A 20717-nucleotide genomic window follows, 5' to 3' on the forward strand; every position below is an offset into this window, starting at 1 on the left:
ATATTAGGCCAAATAAAAACGCTTACTATCAATATAGCAATATCTACAAACTTGTTTCCAGGAGGGCCCAGCTCATACTGTCTAAAATGATGACCTTTCCTTTACAAAAGGGACTGATTTATCCTGGTGGCCTCTTTAATTGCCAACATGTTTGAAAATAAAAAGGGTGGGGGGGCAATTTTTTTAAAGGTGCCACACAAGCAGAGGTGGCAGCCAGATCTGTTAGGATGCTGGGAGTCTTGGCTGTGAGACCCACGGAAGGGAGGGAGGGAGGGAGGGAGGGAGGGAGGGAGGAGGAGGAGGCAGGGGAACCAGAGGGGCAAGGGACAGATGGGGAGACCAGAGCCACAAAATGAGGGGGGGGGGGCAGCAAGAAGTACTGACATAATAGAGGGCTGCCTCCTGTATCCCTGCCAAGAAAGAGGGGAGGGGATTGCTAGAGGTCAGAGAGCAGAGGGAGATGCCATGGCCCGCATGCCCTGGCGGGATGGGAGATGCCATGGCCCACATCCCCTGGCGGGATGGGAGATACCATGGCCCACATCCCCTGGCGGGATGGGAGATGCCATGGTCCACATGCCCTGGCGGGATGGGAGATGCCATGGCCCACATGCCCTGGCGGGATGGGAGATGCCATGGCCCACATCCCCTGGCGGGCTTGAGCTTGATACTCCCTTTCCTATCCTGTCCATGACATTGCCATAAAATCACAGAACAGTGTCAGCCTAAAAAAGCAAAACGGCTGATGTTTCATGTTTATCAAAGGAAGTACAATGAGGTATTCCCTCGCTTTGTGAAATTTTAATGAAGAAATCACACTTTGCAGGCGGCCTTCCGTTACAATTCTGCTGGCGCACGTGGTTGTGGCACGGATTCCCTTCAGGAGCCCTGGGGAGCAGAGGAGATGGAGATTAAGCCTCTTGAGGCTCCTCTGTGGGACTCCCCTCTCCCCCAGTGCCCCCCATGGCAGAAAAGGGCCCTCAGTGGTGGGGGCAAGGGGCAGTGTCCGCGAACAGTGGGTGGGGGGATTGTCACAAACCTCTTAATTCTCCCTCCCTCTCACCAGGACACCTCTGCCCTCCGCTGCCCATGGTTGGCTTGCTCAGGGTGCCCAGGAGAGGCCCTGAATATTAATCCCGCAAAGAAATAATCTGAGGGATACCGGTGTCAGGTTCAACATCAAGAGGGTCTGTCTTCCACCATCAGGGACCAATGCTTCAGACTGTTCTTCGACTGATGGAGCGGCTGCTCCTAGGCCCTCAAAAGCACACATTGCTGCACGCAGTTGGGGGGGTGTTGGTTGGCCATTCCTAGTGTCTCAACCCCCCGGAGGATGTCTCCTGGAGAGTGGGATTTGCACGTCCAGCTGAACCTCCCTTGCCCCCCTCCTATTTCTGCAATTGGAAGGAGAAGAAAGGGAATCTGGGGGCCCCTCCACTGCACCCTCCTGCCTCAGGAAATGAGAGGGGCCAGAGGAGGGAGAGGCAAGAGGACCCCTGCCTCACTTTGCCCTTGTGCCATTTTCCTGAGGCACCAGCACCATCCAGCACCAGACCAGGCATTTCTTGGTGGCTCTCCCTCACACACACACGCATACGCGCGCGCACACGCACACGCGCACGCGCATACATACACACACTTTGCTGCTATCACCATCCCCTCCTCCTGCTTCACTGGGTGCCAGCAATTGCTTTGGCTTCAGGCAACCTGCCTGCCATTTCTGCTTCTTGTGTCTTCTTTGCCAGTCTTGTGGGCTCAGCAACCATCCCTGGTGCCTTTTCTTTTTGGCTTCTCTTCCTTTTGAGGGAATACATTGAACTTTTACAAGCCTTGGGCATCTTGTTGTTCACACAATAATGGTCTGACCATGCCACAAGTGTATTCTCAAGTGACCGGCCAGATTGACAGACTGACCAATGATTGATTGACAAATGACCTCCATCCTCACATAATATAATATAGATGATCACATTACACTGTTCCCACTCTGACACACACACACACACACACACACACCAGTGCACTGCACTAGCCTCATCTTTGCCTGGAGGTTGAGGCTCTCCGGGTGCTGTGCTGTGTTGTGCTCCTCTTGGGTCATTTGGAAAAGTGCCCCTTTCCCACTTGAAATAATGACCACTCCCCACCTCCAATCCCACTATGGTCTAGTAGACACTTCGGCAAATGTCTCATTCCACTGCACTGCACTGCAACACTGGGAACAAAGTCAGCACCTTGTGAGTGTGGTTTCATTGCTCCTCTGTTGGGGATCTCTCCCCACAAGATCTCCAGCAGGGAAGCCCCAGATCTCATCCAGTGGTTGGGCTGGAGGGATGTGTGTGTGTGTGTGTGTGTGTGTGTGTGTGTGTAGTAGTAGTAGTAGTAGTGGAATAGTGCAATTCCAACATAACCCTATGAAGGATTAATGTCCAGAAAAGCAAAGAAGGATCTGGAAATATTTAAAGCATAAATAACAAAACTGCTAGTAAGAACCAGGATCTGCCACCAGTCCTGCGGCGGATGGCCAGGAGCAAGAGGTTGGCGATAGGCAAAGGCATGGGCCTGAGATGGATGGATTTTTAATATTAATATCCCCACTACAGATTTAGAGAAATGGTTGCACTATGGATATATAGAATGGAGTTTTTGGAGTCAAGGTTGTGTGTGCGCAAGAGAGAAAATGCTGGACAGGATTTGCAGTAAAATGTTTAGAGAACAAGTTGGCCTTTGCAAGCATCAAGGCGTCTAGCTTGCTTTGAAAGCCAAAACAATTAAGAGCAGCATCTTTGGATGAAGGAAATAACACATGAGTGATAAAGAGTGATGGGGATATTCCAAGTGGGCCTAAAATGTATTTTAATATATTCAAAATTCTGTGTCCTGATTGTATGAAAGTTTTGTACGTTTGCACTTTGAACCAGCCAATAGAATACATTGTTAGGGACCTCATTGTTGGAATTACTTATATGATCAGCCATTTCCTTTGGTTCTTTGCCTCAATTCTTTTGGAACTTGATTTCCACTTGGGACTTTGCTAGCAAATAAACAGTTTTGGATTCTCAGCCTTCTGAGTCTGTTGTCTTCTGCTCTGTCAAGCCAGTGGACTTAGTGAGAGAAGTCCAGGCGTTTCAGAATTCCACAACAAGCTATCCTTGCCTAGGAAGAGCATCTGGGAGAGACAGGCAAAGAAGGCCTTCCACAGGTGCAAGCACTCCATGGGCCTGACAGTCGGCTACATGGCCTCTGCTTAGAAACCTTCATGGAAGGCAACTCCAGCAGCATTGCCCCATCCTGCAGGCGATGGCCCCTCAAATGTGGGAAGATGGCCACCAAGAGGATCACCAAGTAGCCGGGTGGCTGCCTTCAAATACCTGAAGAGTGGCCACAGGTGTGATGGAGCATGGTTGCTAAGGAGGGTTCAGGCTCAACATGCTCACCAGAGCCTTTCCTTGGAAGACTTTGCTTCTGGGTTTCTCACCATCTTTGTTCATAGAATCATAGAATCATAGAGTTGGAAGAGACCCCAAGGGCCATCCAGTCCAACCCCATTCTGCCATGCAGGAACTCTCAGTCAAAGCATCCCCAATGACACATGGCCATCCAGCCTCTGTTTAAAGACCTCCAAGGAAGGGGACTCCAACAGACTCTGAGAAAAGTGTATTACACTACTAAACGGCCCTTACTCTCAGGAAGCTCCTCCTAATGTTTAGGTGGAATCTCTTTTCCTGGAGCTTGCATCCATTGCTCCATTGAGTCCTAGTCTCTGAAGCATCAGAAAACAAGTTGCTCCCTCCTCAATATGAAATCCCTTCAAATATTCACACAGGGCTATCATATCACCTCTTAACCTTCTCTTCTCCAGGCTAAACATCCCGACATCCCCAAGTCATTTCTCATTGGGCTTCATGGTTTCCAGACCTTTCACCATTTAAGCTCCCTCCTTTGGACCCATGGCTCCAGTTTCTCAATGTCCTTTTTGAATTGGGGTGCCCAGAACTGGACACAATATTCCAGGTGGGGGCTGACCAGAGCAGAATAAAGTAGCACTATTACTTCTCTTGATCTAGACACTATTCTTCTATTGATGCTGCCTAATATTGCATTGGCCTTTTTAGCTGCTGCATCGCACTGTTGACTCATGTTCAACTTGTGGTCTATCTGGAATCCTAGATCCCTTTCACACATATAAGTCTCTCATTCAGCCAGGTGTCCCCCATGATCGTATATCTGTGCATTTCATTTTCCCGCCCTAAGTGCAGTACCTTACATTTCTCCGTGTTGAAGTTCATTTTGTTAGCTTTGGCCCAGCTTTCTAATCTATTCAGGTCATTCTGAATCTTGATCCTGTCCTCTGGAGTATTAGCTATTCCTCCTAATTTGGTGTCATCTGCCAATTTGATAAGTATGCTCCCAATTCTGTCATCCAAGTCATTGATAAAGATGTTGAATAGCACTGGGCCCAGGAGAGAGCCCCACTGGACACCCCACTGGTCACTTCTCTCCAGGATGAAAAGAAGCCATGGCTGACCATCCTTTGGGTTCGGCTGGTCAACCAATTACAAATCCATGTAACAGTTGCCTTGTCTAGCCCACATTTTACAAGCTTCTTTGAAAGAATGTCATGAGAAACCTTGTCAAAGGCCTTACTGAAATCAAGATATACTATATCCACTGCATTCCCTTCATCTAACAAACTGGTAATTTTATCAAAGAAAGAGATTAGATTTGTCTGGCATGACTTCTTTCTCTGAAACCCATGTTGACTTTTTGTGATTATGGCATTGCCTTCTAGATGTTCACAGACTCTCTGTTTAATGATCTGCTCCAGAATCTTTCCTGGGATTGATGTCAGACTAATTGGATGATAATTGTTGGGATCCCCTTTCTTCCCCTTTTTGAAGATGGAGACAACGTTTGCCCTCCTCCAGTCTGCTGGGACTTCTCCTGTTTTCCAGTTTTCAAAGACTATTATTGCCAATAGCTCTGATATTACATTTGCCAGCTCTTTTAATACCCTTGGATGTAGTTCATCAGGTTCTGGGGGCTTATATTCATTTAGATTAACCAGGTAACCTGTACTATCTCTTTGCTTTGTTGCCCATCTTTAAATTCTGGTGCTCCTACAGCAGACAGAGGGCTTCACGGGAGTCCTCAACATGTCCATTAAACTATCTGCTGTGGTCTACTAATACTCTGAGATCCTTTTCACGTGGAATCATCAAGCATTTATGCATCTTGATTCTGCTTGGATGCAGAACTTTTTATCTGTTGAAAGTGGCTAGGTTAAGTTCTCTATCCTTTCACAGTCATTTTGAATCTTGCTTGCATTTTCTAGGATAGTAGCCGCACCTCACAGTTTGTTATCACCTTTGGATCTGTTCAATACCCCCTTGTCTCTTTCATCCAAGTCATTTACAAAGATGTTGATGACACAGGCCCAGAATGAGGGGGAGCAGGAAGCCCTGCAGCATCCAGATGGTGGTCACTTCTCTCCAGGTGGAGAAGGAGCTGCTCCTGCCTCCCTAGTCCTGGGTCAGCTCCACAGGCACCACTTAGCCCACATTTTTCCAGTTTCCCAAGAAGAAATCAGGATGTGCTGAAAGGATACAGGCCAGAATCCTGTCAGCAGCATGCACACATTTAGCTTGAGGCTACATTACATGCGTATGTGCCATGTACTGCATGGGTCCCTTTGCACAGTGTCCAAAACCTTCCCTCTTCTGGCAGCTGTCAAGTCTCATAGGGCCATGGCCAGGGAAAGAGGAAAGGGAGGAAGGTTGGAAACGGCATCCTCCGCTGGCTGTAGTTCCTCAGAGAGAGAAAGAGAACCGTTTTGGGGTTCCTTTGCTTCTCTTCCTCTCTCTGGAGAGCTGCAGCAGGGGCAGGAGGCAGTCCCTTGTCCTTGCTCTTCTTCCTTCTTTGCCCATGAGCATGGCATCTATGGAGGGTTGGAGGGGGCATGGAACTGTGTGCATAGTGCACTATTCTCCAAGGGTCCAATCATCACCATTTGTTCTGAGAAAACCATGTCGGCTCCTTTAATCACAGTGTCCTTTTCTAAATGCTCACCAAATAACTGCCCAATTAGCTCATATTTTAGAAGCATTCCAGATAAGAATTCCAAGCTGTGGCCCATTTCTTGAAGGCGAGGAGATTGTTTGTTCACCCTCAGTTTCTGACCCTTCTCCAGGAATGCTCAAAAACAATAGAAAGGACCTCAGGATCCTGGGAAACCCAAATTCACTCCTGACCCATCAGTTGCATCCAAGATGCCTCTTTGCCCAACTTGGGTTACCATCTCTGACGGGATGGCCATGGGCCAGAGTCGACCCAATGGCCCACAAGAACAACATCTCTTAGCTATAGGAATTACTCTGGGATAGGGAGATGGCAAGAGCAAAAGCTCAGGAAGCCCACCCACCCCTCGCACACACATGCGCGTACATGCACGCACCACCCGCACCCCACGGCAGGGTGCTTTCTCTGCTGACAAGGGCACGACTGGGGCCCCCACCTCAAAAGACCCCCCAATCCCATGCACTTTTCTTCATGTTTATTTGTCTGTGTGTACATGCCTTTGAGTCACCTGTGCACTTATGGCAACCCCATAAATGCCACAGGGTTTTCTTAATCAAGAAATGCTCAGAGGTGGTTTGCCAGTTCCTTCCTCAGAAACAGAGCCTCCAGCCCCTGGCATTCCCAGGCCGGCTCCCACCTCACCAAGGCTGCCCTGCTTAGCTCCAAAGGTTTGGAGGCCTTCCTGCACCAGGTTCCAGGATGACACTTCCTGAGTCCCTCCTCTGCTCATGGAAGCCACCCAACTTGCCCCTACACCCCTTTGACCACTTTTAAAACATGGTTTTGCAGTTTGTAACTTAGCCTCCATTTATGTTTTCAGAAAAAAAAAGAAGCAAGGGACACATAGACATATGCAAGCTTTTTAAAAAATGATGACTGGAACCAAGGCTTGATGCATCCAGGAACAAGACCCTCCCCCCCCGCCTTCACCCCCTGCCAGAGAGGAGAAGTGAGGTTGCTGGCTGCCATGACATCTTCCCTGCCCTCCAAGACAATCCCCTCAACGCATTTGCTGCTTCAAATGAGGGGAGGGAAGAGAAGGGGGATGAAAGGAAGGGCAGACCAACCAGGGCCTTCCTAGCCCCAAGCCGAGTGGGGCAGCAGGGGCCAGGGAGGAAGGGCCACAGGCGCTGCCTCAGATGGGGGTATCCTTGGGGGGAAGCGCCCTCAGATGAGTTCCTCCTCAGGCACTCAGCTCAACTCAGGAAACATCTCAAGATCTCAGAAAGGGAGCTGCAATCCCCAAAGGCCTGACCTCCTTTTGGAAACACTTGGCGCTCTCCCCACCCTCCCTGGAGCAACGCAGGCTTTTATAGGGAGGCTGAAACTTCAGGCAAGACTGTGTGGGGACAGGGGCAATGGGGCCAATGGGGTGGGGGTGAGGACCCTGGGCCAAAGGGGCCACATTCTGGGGCCAAGGGGTGCCCTGGGAAAGGGATTGCTCTGTGGAGGCCTCAGGCGGTTTGCCTGGAGGGCTGGACTCCTCCTTTGGGAAGAGGCTCCCGGTTTCTTTTTCTCTCCCTGTCCAGCTCCTTCCTCAGCCCATCAAGAACCACTTGGGGCTGCCCTCTCCTGAGCCCCCCAAAAGCTTCCCAGAGGCTCACGTGGCCCATCTGTCTGTCCATCCATTCACCTGCATGGTCTCATTGGCTCTGAAGAGTCCCTCTGCAGAAAGCCTCCTGGCCTCCCCATGGATGTGGGTCGGACCCCCTCTCCTGGACGTTATTGCTGGAGACAAAATTGCCCAGCCTGCCAGGCAGAAGGGTCAGGGCATTTGGGCGGGGGCGTTTTTTATGGGGGGGGGGCATTACATTATCCCTCTCTCAACTTCTGACTTGTCTTCTGGACTTTTGCTATGCATGACTGGTTCATGCTGGTCAGTTAACCAAAAATGACATGGCGGGCATAGAGTTGCACCTGAGCACACAATGGTGCACACACACACAGTTCCATGTGCTGCTGCAGCATTATGGGATCCCTCCTGCCCACCTTCCCTGCCACAGGGGCGGCTCTGGTGTCTTTAGCGAAGAGACCCCCTCCTGGGGACCCGCGCCTCCTGTGGTTCAGGCTTCCCCCAGAATACCCCTCCTTCTCCAGCCACCAAGTCTGAAGGCCTGTCTTGGCCTAAGGGCCCTCCCCCCTTGCGGAGGAGGGTTGGGGCATGGGAGGGGGCTGCAACTGGGGTCTGGCTCCAGAAAGGCCTGCTGATTAACCCTTGAAATCCTGAGCTGCCCTGGGCAGACCTAGGGCCCGCTGCAGACAAGCAACAACACACATGGAAGTGGGGCCAGGGGTGCTGCGACCCCCCCACTGCGACCCCCCGTACTGAGCACTGAAACGGCCGAAACATCCCTTTTGGACCCAAGTGGAGTGGAAGCAGAGGGAAGCCGGGGGAGAGGGGCTGGGATTGGGGATTGGGGAGAAGGAAGGAGGGCAGGGGAAAGCAAAGGGGGCAGAGCAGAAGCACCTGCAGAATAGCCATCCAGGCAAATGGAATCAGGTGCCCGAAACACACACACACGCCCCACTGGCGATGCTTCTCTGCCCCCTTGGACTGAGGTCCCCAGACAAAGCGCAAGTTGGGAGCAGGAAAGTGGGGCTCCTACGTACCTCCAAAGTCAGGGCGGAGGCGGACATCGTAGCCTTTCAGCAGCTTGTCCACAATTTCTTTCACCACCGAAATATTCCCAGTGGAGGGGCTGGAAGGAGAGAGGGGAGAGGCTCAGTTGGGCCATTGGGTCTCTTTCCCACGGACAGAGAGACCCCTGGCACTGTGCCCCCAGCCCTTGGCAGATGCCCACCCGGCCCTGACCAGTCGCTAGAAAGAGGCCCCGCGGAGTAGAGCAACCGAAAGGCAGGGCAGCGCCCCCTCCCTCTCCCAAGCCCTCCCCCACCCGCTCCGGTGCCCTGAGTGCAAGAGATGGGCGCCTGGGCTGCTCTCTGGTCCATGGGGCAGGAGCCAGTTCAGGGGGGCTCCCTGTAGCCAGCAGCCACGAAGAGGGGCTGAGGGACGGGGGAGAGGAGGGGATAGAGGGAGGGAGGGAGGGAGGGAGGGGGAGACAGCCCCTTCGCCCCCTGCTCCCCTCGGCCGGCCGGCCTCCACAGCCTCCACCGTCTTCTGCAGCTTCTGATTTGCCTCGCTGGCGCCGGTTGTTGTCACCAGACCATGTTCACACACTCAGCAGACACACAACGAGGTTCTGCCTGCCTGCTTAGATTCCCTCCGCTCTCCTGGGCACACACACATAGAAATGGGCAGCACCCACTGGCACCCTTGTCTGGCATTCCCAAGCCTAGTGCCTGCCTTCAGTCGCAAGGTTGTCCCTTCAGGGCCCAGTTTCCCTCCTCGAAGCCCTCTCCAGGCTCTTCCCCCCCCTACACACACACACACACACACACACACACACGCACAGACAGGCGGGGGGGCCGAGGAGAAGCCAGGCTCCTCAGCTCCGCCATCCTTTTCCGCCTAGCGGCCAAAGCGGCCACTGCCATGGTCCACCCCAAGTGTGTGTGTGTGTGTGTTTGTGTGTGTGAACCCTTAGAAACAAAGCACCCTCCGCCGCCCCTCGGCCTGCAGCCTTTTGATGCCTTTCCGTGACCCAGAGGGTGGGGGGGTCCAGTGGGGGGCTGCCACGACCCCGGAGGGTCACGTGGGAGAGTGCGATGCCAGGAAGGGGGTGCCCCCCGTGGCCAGCCTGGCACCGAGACCCCTGACAGCCGAGGCACTGGCCCCCTTTGAGCCCAGGGTCCCCTCCCCTCATTTCCCTTCCAAGCTGGCGCTGCAACGGTGGCGGAGGGAGGCAGGGAGGGCCAGCCTGGGCGCCGTGCAGCTCCTCCGGGAAGAAAGGGCGGCGGGGACTTCTCCCCGGCCCTCCCCAGGGCCAACCTGCAGGTCCCTCGGCCGGGCAAGGGGGTCCTGTCGGTGGGGCGCGTGGACCCGGGCCTCGCAAGGCTTCGCAACAGGCGGGGGACGGAGGGGGGCGCTTCCCCGGGAGACCCCAACCCCCAAAGGGACGGTTCTGGGGGGGGGGGGGGGGGTTCCGGTGGCTAATCCTGGGACAGCCGCGTTTGGATCGACGAACCGGAGCTTGTCTTCAGCTGGGGAGGTTCGCTTGCAAGCCCCCGCCACCCCCGCCCCACTTTGCAAAACGGCTGCTGTCCGTCAGTGCCCAACTGGATTGGGGCTAGAGAGGGTCCAAAGGTGCTGTCGGGGTCGGGGATCCCGATTCAGGTCCCTTTGGATTCAGAGCCGACTCTGGGGAGCCTGTAGCTGTCTCTGGGAGGCCCGGAGCGGGAGGGGAGGGGGCGAGGGGGCTCCCCTTCCGGGGCTCCTGGTCCCTTCGCCGGCAGGAGGGAGGGGCACCTGCGTGGAGGCTTCCCCCTCCCCTCTCCTCCCCTTCGGCTGGCAAACCAGTCCCTTCCTCCGCTCCCGTGGCTGGCCCCACAGTTGCTGCCCTGTCCTTGCCTCTTGGAGGGGGCGGAGGGCTGGTCTGCCTGGGGTTTTGGGGATCTCGAGGCCCCTTCGCCTGGGCCCACGACAAGGGGGCACTTCCAGGGGGGCGGAAGAGGTGCGCGACTGGCTCCGACCAGACTCCCGGGACTCCACTCCCTCCCTCCTGCCTTTGGGGGGGGGTGACTCGCCGGGGGGCGAAGGAGAGTGCAGCAGCCTTCCTCGAGGCTGGTGGGCGGCCCCCTCCCTCCCTCCCTTGCGCCCCTCCCGAAGCAATTCCGCCGTCCCTCTCTTCCTTCCCGCAACGCGGCTGACTGATGGCCGCCCCGCGCCGCCGGAGAAGCAATGCGGGAGAAGGAGGGGGAGGGCAGGGAGGGGAGGGGAGGGGAGAGGAGAGGGGGGCGGCAGCATCCCCCCCCGCTTACCTTTGGGCGCCGCAAGCGAGACAAAGAGCCGCTAAAGCCGAGACGAGTCCACTCAGCCTCTCTGCCTGGAGTCTCCACATTTCCACCACCAGCATCGAGGGGAGGGGAGGGGAGGGGGAGGGGAGGGGTCAGTCGCCCCCCGGGGGGACCAGGAGCCCTCGGATTCCCAGGAACCGCTCCGGGATTGCGGGGGGGGCGGGTGTCCTTTTTAAAAGCAAGCCCAAAGATGGATGGCGTAAAGGTGGCTCTTCTCTCCGATCTTTCGAGGACGGAGGGCGGTGTGCGGTGCGGGTACAAGCGCTGGGGGGAGGCGGCGGTGAAGAGCCCCCCAAGAGCAGTCAGGGCCGGATCACGGCCCCCCCCCCTCCGCCACCGCCGCCGCCGGATCTGTTCCGATGCCCCCTCCTCCTCCTCCTCCTCCTCCGAGCATCCAGCATCCTCCTCCTCCTCCTCTTCCTCCTCCTCCTGCTCTCAGCGCGGCGGCATCCTCCCGCTCCTCCCCCAGCGACGGAGAAGAAAAAAGAGAAGGACCCCCGCGACCCCCGCCGGGAGCCCAGCAGAGCGATGCCCGCCGCCGCGACCGGGCTCTGCGCAAGGACCGGGGCCGCGCGATGGAGGGAGGTAGGGAGGGAAGGATGGAGAGGGGATGGAGGTAGGGATTGCTGCGTTGGCGGCGGGGGGCGGCGAGGGGCGGCCAGGCAAAGGCCCCGATCCGCGGCTGCGCTCGCCGGTCCCTCCCGCCGCTACGTCGCCATCCGGCGCAGCCCTGCAGCTGAGAGAGAGAGAGCGCCTCCCCCGCCGCCGCCGCCGCTCCGACGACCCTCCTCCGCGGGAGGAGGAGGAGGAGGAGGGGAATGAGGGAGGGGAGCCCGGGCGCCCGTTCTCTCTCTCACCGCCTCGCGGCGCTCGCCGCCCCCTCCCCTCGCCATCTATTTTTAGAACAGCCTCGCAAGGGGACCCTCTGCGGCCGCCCTCGGCTTCGGGGGGCCACAGGATCGGGGCCGCGCCTTCCCGCTGGTTGGGGGAAGCTGCCAGGGCTCTGGGGCCCGTGGGGGGAGGCTGGGTGGGTGAGGGGCTCGGGCGGCTGGAGCGGGGAGGCGGCCGGGGAAAAGGGAGGTTGCCCACCAACCGTCCGCTGCCCCCGGCCCTTCTCAGCACTCCCTTGCCCAAAAGCAGACCCCCGGGGCCCAGGCACGGACTGGGAGGGGGATCCGAGTCTCACGGGCCGAAGCTCAGGCGAGGATGAAGTGGGCCTTGGTAGTGTGGGGCAGGGGTTGGGGAAGACCAGGAGCACCAGGTCCGCTAAGCCGGACCCAGACTGGCAGCCCTGAAGTGGGCCGGGGCGCTGTGGCCCTCACCTGCCCGGTGGGGCGTGAGGGGCACCTGGCCCTTGGCCTCAGGTGGCAGAAGAGGTGGGTCAGCTTGAAGGCGGCAGTCGCCCCCTCCACAACCACACCCTCCTGCTGTTGTCTTGCCCTGCCAGGAAGTGACGTCTGCAGCTGGGTATCTGGGGCCCACATTTCTGGACTGGGAGCCTGGGTGGAGGGTCTTCATGGGCCACCGAAATATGACAACCCCAAAGTGACTGGAAGACCCCTCCTGTTCCTCCCAAGTGTGTATATTTTTCGTGGGAACTGGCACAGCATAGCGGTTTAAGTGTTGGATTAGGACTCTGGAGATCAGAGTATGAATCCTGCTGCTGGGCCAAGGAAAGCTCCTGAGTGAACCTGGGCAAGTCACTCTCTCTCAGCCTCAGAGTGGTGGCAACACCATAAGTTGGAAGGAACTTGAAGGAGCACCACAAAAACCTGGAGCAGCCCTGCAACAGATTTGATGGCAGTGGCATCACTGGAGTTGGGGCCACCTCTGTGCAGTAGCTCATGCTGTCGCCATAGGCTCACTGCTGGCAATCCAGTGGTTCCTCAGGAGTAGATTGAGCCACTGTGGAAGAAGAAGGCTCAGGTCCATTGCCACTGGTGCCTGGTGGACTGGGACATGTGAAGGGCCTGTCCGTGTCTGGGTTGCTCCAATCTCCCCACCTTGTTCGCAAGACCTGAAGGGGTCCAGGTGACGTTTGGTTATGGGAGAGGCCTCCAGGGGTTTGCTGTGGCATGCCAACAAGATCCTGGCGGCCTCCTTGCTGGCTCTGGGCAGGTGGACGGGTCCTTCCCAGGACCTTCAGAACCGCAGTGATAGACTTCACTTCGGAAAGCAGACACCCCTTTCTTCCGAGAGGCGCTGTGCCAGCCCCTTGGCCATTGCGGTTGCCTCCACCTGCACCTACTGTAGCCACAACATTGTGCACTCTGCTCTTTCTGGCCCACATTCATGGCCACTGGGCTCTGCAAACGCCAGCACTGAGGAAACTGGTAGAGGAGCCATGTGGGGCTGGAAGAGGAGGCTCTGCTCCAAACTGGTGGGACAACAGCAGCCCACAGACAGACAGATGCACACCTGCCCCTGGTTCCCCCTAAGCTTCAGCCCTTCTGCCTTTTGCTTCCTTCGTCTGCTCTGCTTGGATGCTGCATTTGAGGATGTAGCTTTAATTCTTTCCAGGAACTGGATTTTGGTTATTCTTACTATATGCGATTACAGGGAGTTCAGAGGAAAGTTGTCCCTAGCATGCATGCCACCTTGAGCACTTTTCTGTAGGAGGGTATGGGTAAGTTTAACAACAGTTATCTGTACCTGTCTCTCACATATCTCCAAGACCTTGGGACTAGACATCTGAGACTTGGCATACACACCAAGGGGACCTGAGGGCTGTGGATCTCGAGAGTTATCTTCTTTTTAAAAAATGCATTAATCCATTTAAATCCATTTAAATCTATCTGTAGTTTGTACTATCACCTTCAGTCACTGTGGGGCAGACTCTCTAACTACTATTGGCCACAACAAGTGCTCCAGTTAAGGGAAGGCATTTTATTCTAGGAGAGGCCACTTGGCCAAAGGGCAGCCAGCAAAAGCAGCAGGAAGAGCAACTGAGATGGCAGAACCACAAGAGACAAGACCAGGGCCGTGTGGCTGAGGACGGTTGCGTCTGAGAGTAGCCGAAGTCCAGGAGCCACAGCAGCAGGGTGGCTAAAGCTGGGTGTCCCTCTGGAAGGAAGGGAAAACCTCTTAGGCTGGACAGTGGCTCTCATCCGCTGGTCACTCTGGTCCATAGCCATGCAGTCAATCAGAACCTCCACAGATGTGCTGCAGTATATCCCAGTGATTTCCCCCTGCTTGTGGGGCAGAATACACAGAGGAGAAGACTAAATGAGAGCCAAAATGGGGGAAGAGGAAGGCCTGTAGGGAGTGGGAGTGGAGCAGGATAGAGAAAGCAAAGGGAAGAAGGGTCACCTGGATGGGAGGCAGAGGGGGGGGCATGAGAGGGGTGAGGGGAGGGAGGGGCTGTAATGGAAGGAAGAGGAAGGGGCTGTGGGATTTGGGAGGGACAGGGAGGTGGCAAAGGGCTCTCCCAGGCTCTACCCAGCCAAGTCCTTCTGCCCATTAAATATAAATGTAACATTTAAAATTCAGCTGGTTCCAAGTGAAATGGAACTGAATCGTTTTGCCGTGGTTTTGTTGTTGGCAACTGCCCTCAAGCTGGCTATGATTCATGGTGACCCTGTGGATGAGGCCTCTCCAAGACCCCTTGTCCTCCAATGCTCCACTTAGGTCCTGCAAATTCAGGGCCATGACCCCTCTGACTGAGTCCATCCATCTAGCATGTGGCCTTCTGCTCTTTCTACTACTCTCTACCTTTCCTAGCATTGATGTTTTTTCCAATGAGTTTCCTTCTCATGACGTAACCAAAGTACAACAACCTGGAAGTCATCTTGGCTTCCAGAGAGACTTCAGGCCATTGTATCCTCAGCACTGTTCTCCAGCGCCACATTTGAATACATTTACTGTATTTTCTTTCTATCCACTTGCTTCACCATCCAGCTCTCACATCTGTACATGGGGATGGGGAATGCCATGACTTGAATGATCTTGACTGTAGTGGTCAGTTGTGTATCTTTACACTTTAGGATCTTGTCTAGTTCTCTAATGGCTGCCCTTCCCATTCTTAGTCTTCTTAGTTCTTGACTGCAATCTCTGTCCTTGTCAATATTTGATCCAAGCTATGGAGACCAATCTATCTGGCAGGAGAACTCTAGGGCAGCAAAACTGACCAAAGGGGAGGCATCTCTGCTTGTGATGGCAAGCCTGCAACCACCACTTACCTTTGGCTGTTGTGGAACCGGTCAGCCTGACTGGCTGCACTCCTTGGGAAGAGTCACTGGGACATTCCCTGAAACAGGGTGACAGCAAGGAAATCTGTGTGTTTGTGTGTATATCTGTGTGTGTGCGTGTGTATTTGTGTGAGTGAGAGAGAGAGTCTGGGCAGGAAAGGATCCTGGTGGAGCCTCCTGCAGGCTCACAACACGGGAATTGTGTCTAAAGAGCTCAGTTAAACCCCCTGCCCTCAGCCCACTCCCCGAATGGGAAGGAAAGATTTCCCCAGACTTCCAGGGTCCCTTCCTTTTAGAGACTTGTTTGGCAACAGGACTTTCAGCACAAGTAACCTAGAGTCTGGGTTTTTTTCTGTAGAAAAACTGAAATATTACCCATCTAAGGAGGAATCTGGCTCACAGGGAAAAAAGAGACGATGCTGCAATCTTCTTAGCAGATTTTGGGATCTGATCTGACTGAGCCACCTTCTCCAGCAGATCAGCCTGGCAGGTCATTGTAGGCAGGAAGAAATGTGGGCCTGTGGCTCCTGAACTGTGGCAGAGAAAAATAGTGGGTTTGTGGTGGATTTGGACTCTGTGGAAGTGCTGGTCCAGGAAGGAGCTGCTGTGAAAAGGAAGAAACGGAAGAAGAAAAACAAATAAATGGGAAAGACAGGTGGTTGTGGTGGCTGGGAAGTCACCAGAGGCTGCCTGCCACTCCTGGGCAGGCAAGTCGGATGTGCCCTTGCCCTTCTGCCCTGCCTGTGGGCTTCTACTGGAGGGCAGAGGTGGCTGTGATGCTGATGGGGAGGTCTGGTTGGCCATGATGGGAAGAAGGGTGCAGGGATATGCAGGCAGGCCCCCCTGCCTGGTCTGGCCCAGCTTTGGGGTGCTTCCAAGCCCCACACATTGGTAGCGATGAGGGTGAGCCAAGCAGTGCTTCTGAGGTGAAGAGTTGGGGCTTCTCTGTTGCTGCCGATCTCTGCCCTGGCAGAACTCATTGCAAGCACTGAGCCTTCATGCATAATTGAGAGCCTCCTGAGTAAGGCACTGAGGCCAAAACAAGAGAGGTAATTAAGAGCGAAAGGCAGCAAACAGCTCCACTGGGAGCCTGGATGCAGAGAACCAGGAGGGTGGTGGTGGATGGGGGAGACAATGGAAGAGATGGGGGAGCGGGGTGTGTGATGCCTGGGTGAGTGAGGGGTCCTGACCCACTTGTCTCAGAAAACTCCCAGAGGCTGGTGCTGGAGTTTTGCCTCTGCACCATGGGCAGAAAGAGGTTAATTGAGATGAGACCAGATGTTGCTCCTTGCCATGGTGACACATGCTTTGACCACATCCTCTTTGGACTACTGCAATACACTCCATTCTCCTTACATTTCAGGAGGTCCAAAATGCTGCAGCCAGGCTTCTGACCAGTGCTGGTTACAGCAATCTTACTAACTGACAACTTCCTTGGTGGAACAGCTCCACTGGTTGCCGGTCTATTTCTGGGCACAGTGCAAAATGCTGATGATGACTGAAAAAGTTTGGGTCCATGCCATATGAAGGCCTCAATTTCCCCATGTGAACCTGCCCAAATTTTAAAGTCCTTGGGGAGGGCTTTCTCTTGGCCCCACCCCTTCACAGGTCTTTCTGGAAAGGCCACAGGAGCGGGAGGGACAGGGCCTTCCTGGTGGCTGCTCCCACCTGCGGCCCTCTCTTCCACGGGGGGGGGGGGCTTGGCTGGCCCTTCCTTGCTCTCTTACACTGGAGACGAAGGCCTTTTTGTTATTTAAGCAGCCAGTTTGGTGACCAGTCTGGTTGTGCAGAGGGGCCTTCCCATGACATTCTGTGCAGATGTGTGCATGCATCATTTTCATTCTTATTGTTACATGTTAAAGTTTTTAAATACTTAAAATAAGCAGCATTTTGATACAATTTCTCATTAAATGTGCTTTGCTAATATTTTTAATCATCAGGTTTGGGCTTATCCCTTGTTTTAACCTTGTTTTAATGTTGGGTCCATGCTGGAAGAAAAGCAGAATATTAAGAAAAGAAAGAGAAAGGGAAAAAGGAAAAAAGAAAAAAGGAGAAGGCAAGAAAGCCAAGGACACATGCCCACAACATGCACCAGGAATGACCATATAACACTGGTCTTGAAGTTCCTGCACTGGCTGCCTATTAGTTTCCAGGCAAAGTACAAGGTGTTGGTGATTACCTTTAAAGCCCTACATGGCTTGGGCCCAGAGTACTTGAGGGAACGCCTTCTTCCCTATTGTCCGCCCCGCACACTAAGGTCCTCTGGAAGAAATCTACTACAGCCAAAAAAAATCTAGGCCAACATCAGTTTCCCAGAGGGCCTTTTCTACTACTGCTCCTAAACTATGGAGCGACCGGCCGGAGGAGATCAGTCACATTTCCATTCTGGCAGCTTTTAAGAAAGCATTCAAGACGGATCTCTTCCGGCAGGCCTTCCCAACTTAGTTACCCTCCCCAGATATAGAGATATTTGTCCCCTCATCTGTCTATACTTCTCAGCCTATGTTTCTGCCTTTTACAAAAATGTTTTTAATTTTTTTTTTCTATTTTTTTTACTTTTGCTTTTTAATTCTTTTTTAGTACTGGGAATGGGGGGGGGGGGGTAGGTCTAGGGTTTGATTTTTATTTTTAACTCCATTGTAATGTGATGTATTTTATTGTTGTAACCCACCTGGATTTTTCGTGATTGGACGGGCTAGAAATAAATCTTTATTATTATTATTCATTCATTCATTCATTCATTCCATCTATTACGGCAAATAGCCAGCATAGGACCAGAGCAAGCTGAGGCAAGGCTAGCTAGAGGCCTGAGGGCACCATGGCAGGGCTGACCCATTGGTCCCCTCTAGCGCTGGTCTCGGTCTCTGCCCCCCATGTGCAGAAATATCACAATCCTGGGGGCAAAAGAAAGCAACAGAAATAGCCCTGAGGAGAGGGCCCTTTTCCGGCCCCTTAATGCCAGACGCACCAAATGAAGCCCTTCCTCCCCGTCCCTTTCTGGCTTTCCTTTTTCTCCCCCTCCATATTCCACCTATGGTGAACTTTGGTTGTGTCATGGGGGGGGGGGCTTCTCCCCATAGGTAACACTGGAAACCAACTGTGTAACTGTTCTGCAGGGGCTGCATGGAAAGAGACTGGTTTCTTTCTTCTGAAGGGGGTCCCTCATTTCCCGCTAGGCCCCAGCCCCACATAACAGTTCTTGAAATTTGGCCCCTCCGACTTTATGGTGGTTCCTCTGACCTGTCGGCCAAGAGGCTGACCCCAAACTGTGGGAGGGTCAGCGGGGCTTCCCTGACACCCAAATTACACCCCCTCCACCATTTCCCATCCCAACTGAACTGCTGGCATGAAGTAGGTCTGGTAGGGACAGGCTAGGAGTTCCCTTTAGTCCTGACACTCAAATCAGTTCTGCTCCTGGATTGGCCTTCAGGAAAAGGCAGCCAGACACAACCTACTTGGATTTTCCTCCACTGGGGAAGAGTGGGGCACTGCGTGCCTCAGAGTTGTACTAACGTGGTCAAGAGACCACAGACCTACAGGTACTAGTCTGCCAGCCTCTTATTGCTCTGTGGCTGGCACCTTAGCCAGGCTGCTCTTCTTCCATGTCTCGCTGCCAGTCCCCTGGGAGACCTGGTCTCAGAGCCCCCTGCACAACTGGGCCCCACAGATTTTGTGGGTCCTAGCTTCCAAGCAAAAGGAGAGTCCGCTCCCCTCTCAAGTGCCAAGCGCAGTTTCCAGCATGAGGCCCACCAGGCTCCACCTTTTCATTAACACAGCCGCCCCCTTTGCTGGAGGCCTGGGGGGCTTCAGTGGGGGGCACAAGGCTGCCCTTCTAGGATTGTTCTGGCTCAGAGGCGGGGGGGGATCCTGGAAGGGCCCTGTCCTCCTTTGCCCTTTGGAGCGAGGGGCCCCAGCCGGAACCTACCCGGGATGGAAGGATGGGGGGGGGCTGGGGAGCAACCGACAAGGAGGAGACACTGCCCCCGCCGCCCCCCGCTCTTCCTCTTCCTCCTCAGTCGTCCATTTGAGGGAGCCCCATTTGATGCTGCGTTGCTTAGCAACTGCCTGGCTGCTGATGGTGCTGATGCTGCAGCGCAGGGCGGCTCTTCTCCGAGGAAGGAGAGAATAAGGCCGGCTGCAGCGCCGCCCCTCCGGCTCTTGGGGGGGGCAGTCCAGGGGAGGGGAGGGGGCCCAGCGCCCCTTCATCCCCTCATGGTTCCGAACCCCTATCTCACCTCCCCACTCCTCAACCCTGTTGGAGCACTGCCCCACAGAGGCCCTATAGATCTTCTGGTGCAGCCCAACAACATCCGGTCAGAGAGACTCCATTTCTGCCTCCCAAGGCCACATGTGATGAGGGGTGAAGGGGGCACTCCTGGTAGTATGACCAGAGGATTTGGGGGGCAGAGGTCCCTGCAGTGTCACTTGTGCCCAAGGCACCTGGGGACTGGGCCCCTTCGGCCCCCTCCCCATACCTCAGAGGCCCAGAGCCAGGAAGGGGGAAGGCGGAATGCGAGGCGGCCTTCAGGGCGGCTGGTGGGGGAGGTGGAGGGCCTGCTCCCTCCCTCGGGGCTACGGCTGAGTCCCACTCCTCCTGCAGACCAAACTGAGGGGCTTCTCCTCCCTGCAAAGCCTTCTGCACTTGCCCCCCCCCCCCGCTTCTCCCACCCTCTGAGAAATGACAACGAGATTTCCCTCTCCAGCGTCTCACAAGGGCCGGCTTGAAGACTGGGCCTGGTTTCCTCCTCGCTGGAGCCATGGGGCCTGCGTGGCCAGGAGCGAGAGGGCCCCCCTTTGCCCTGCCTTGCCTTTGCTCCGACCACCAGGAGGGACCCCAGCATGTGGACCAGGAGACCCTGCCCTCGTGTGAGGCCTCTGGGCATCCCGGATCAATCAGGAGGACATTGTCCCTCCTTCCAGAAGATGTACAAAAGAGAGCAGCCAAAGCAGGAGGTCCAGGGACCCATTCCCCCCCCCAAAAAAAAATACCATGGGAGGTGGCTGGAACACTCCAAGAACAGAACAGGTCACAGACCACTCAGATTTGACTGGCCACTTTGTTGGCTTTTGAGCCTTCCTTGCATTAGTTTTGTGATGCTCCTGCTTTCATAGTTTTTTGTGGGTTTTTTTGGGGGGGCTCTGTGGCCATGTTCTAGAAGAGTTTCTTCCTGACATTTTGCCAGCATCTGTGGCTGGCATCTTCAGAGAATGCTTGCCTGGAAAAAACGGTTATATACACACACACACACACACACACACAAACACAAACTGTGTGAGCCTGGGAATGAGTCAGGGGCTTTCCCAGAAGATGATGACCACCAATTTGCAGACATTAATCCTCTTTTTCATTAGCCTCCCAGCCTGAGGCCTGCCATCAGCACAGAACAATACACATGCAAATCACTCCTGCATTCCCAGGCTCACACAGTATATATAGACCCACTTTTTCCAGGCAAGCATTCTCTGAAGATGACAGCCACAGATGCTGCTTGCGAAACGTCAGGAAGAAACTCTTCTAGAACATGGCCACAGAGCCCCCCG

The 20717-nt window shown here is 54.7% G+C and overlaps 2 protein-coding genes across 2 annotated transcripts in view; one reads left to right on the top strand and one right to left on the bottom strand.

The window, feature by feature from the left end:
• Positions 1-11738, bottom strand: part of LOC121936094 (gamma-aminobutyric acid receptor subunit beta-4) — a 35537-nt gene extending 23799 nt beyond the window's left edge. Inside the window, exons 1-2 of the mRNA XM_042477901.1 lie at positions 10954-11738; positions 8686-8774 (exon numbers count right to left, since the gene is read on the bottom strand). Coding sequence (XP_042333835.1) covers positions 8686-8774; positions 10954-11048 — 184 coding nt within the window. The 5' untranslated portion in view covers positions 11049-11738. The remainder of the gene's footprint in view (positions 1-8685; positions 8775-10953) is intronic.
• Positions 1-20717, top strand: part of LOC121936095 (gamma-aminobutyric acid receptor subunit alpha-3-like) — a 123751-nt gene that overhangs the window by 77115 nt on the left and 25919 nt on the right. The window lies entirely within an intron of this gene.

Source organism: Sceloporus undulatus, chromosome 7, assembly GCF_019175285.1.
Source record: "Sceloporus undulatus isolate JIND9_A2432 ecotype Alabama chromosome 7, SceUnd_v1.1, whole genome shotgun sequence".
Taxonomy (NCBI): domain Eukaryota; kingdom Metazoa; phylum Chordata; class Lepidosauria; order Squamata; family Phrynosomatidae; genus Sceloporus; species Sceloporus undulatus.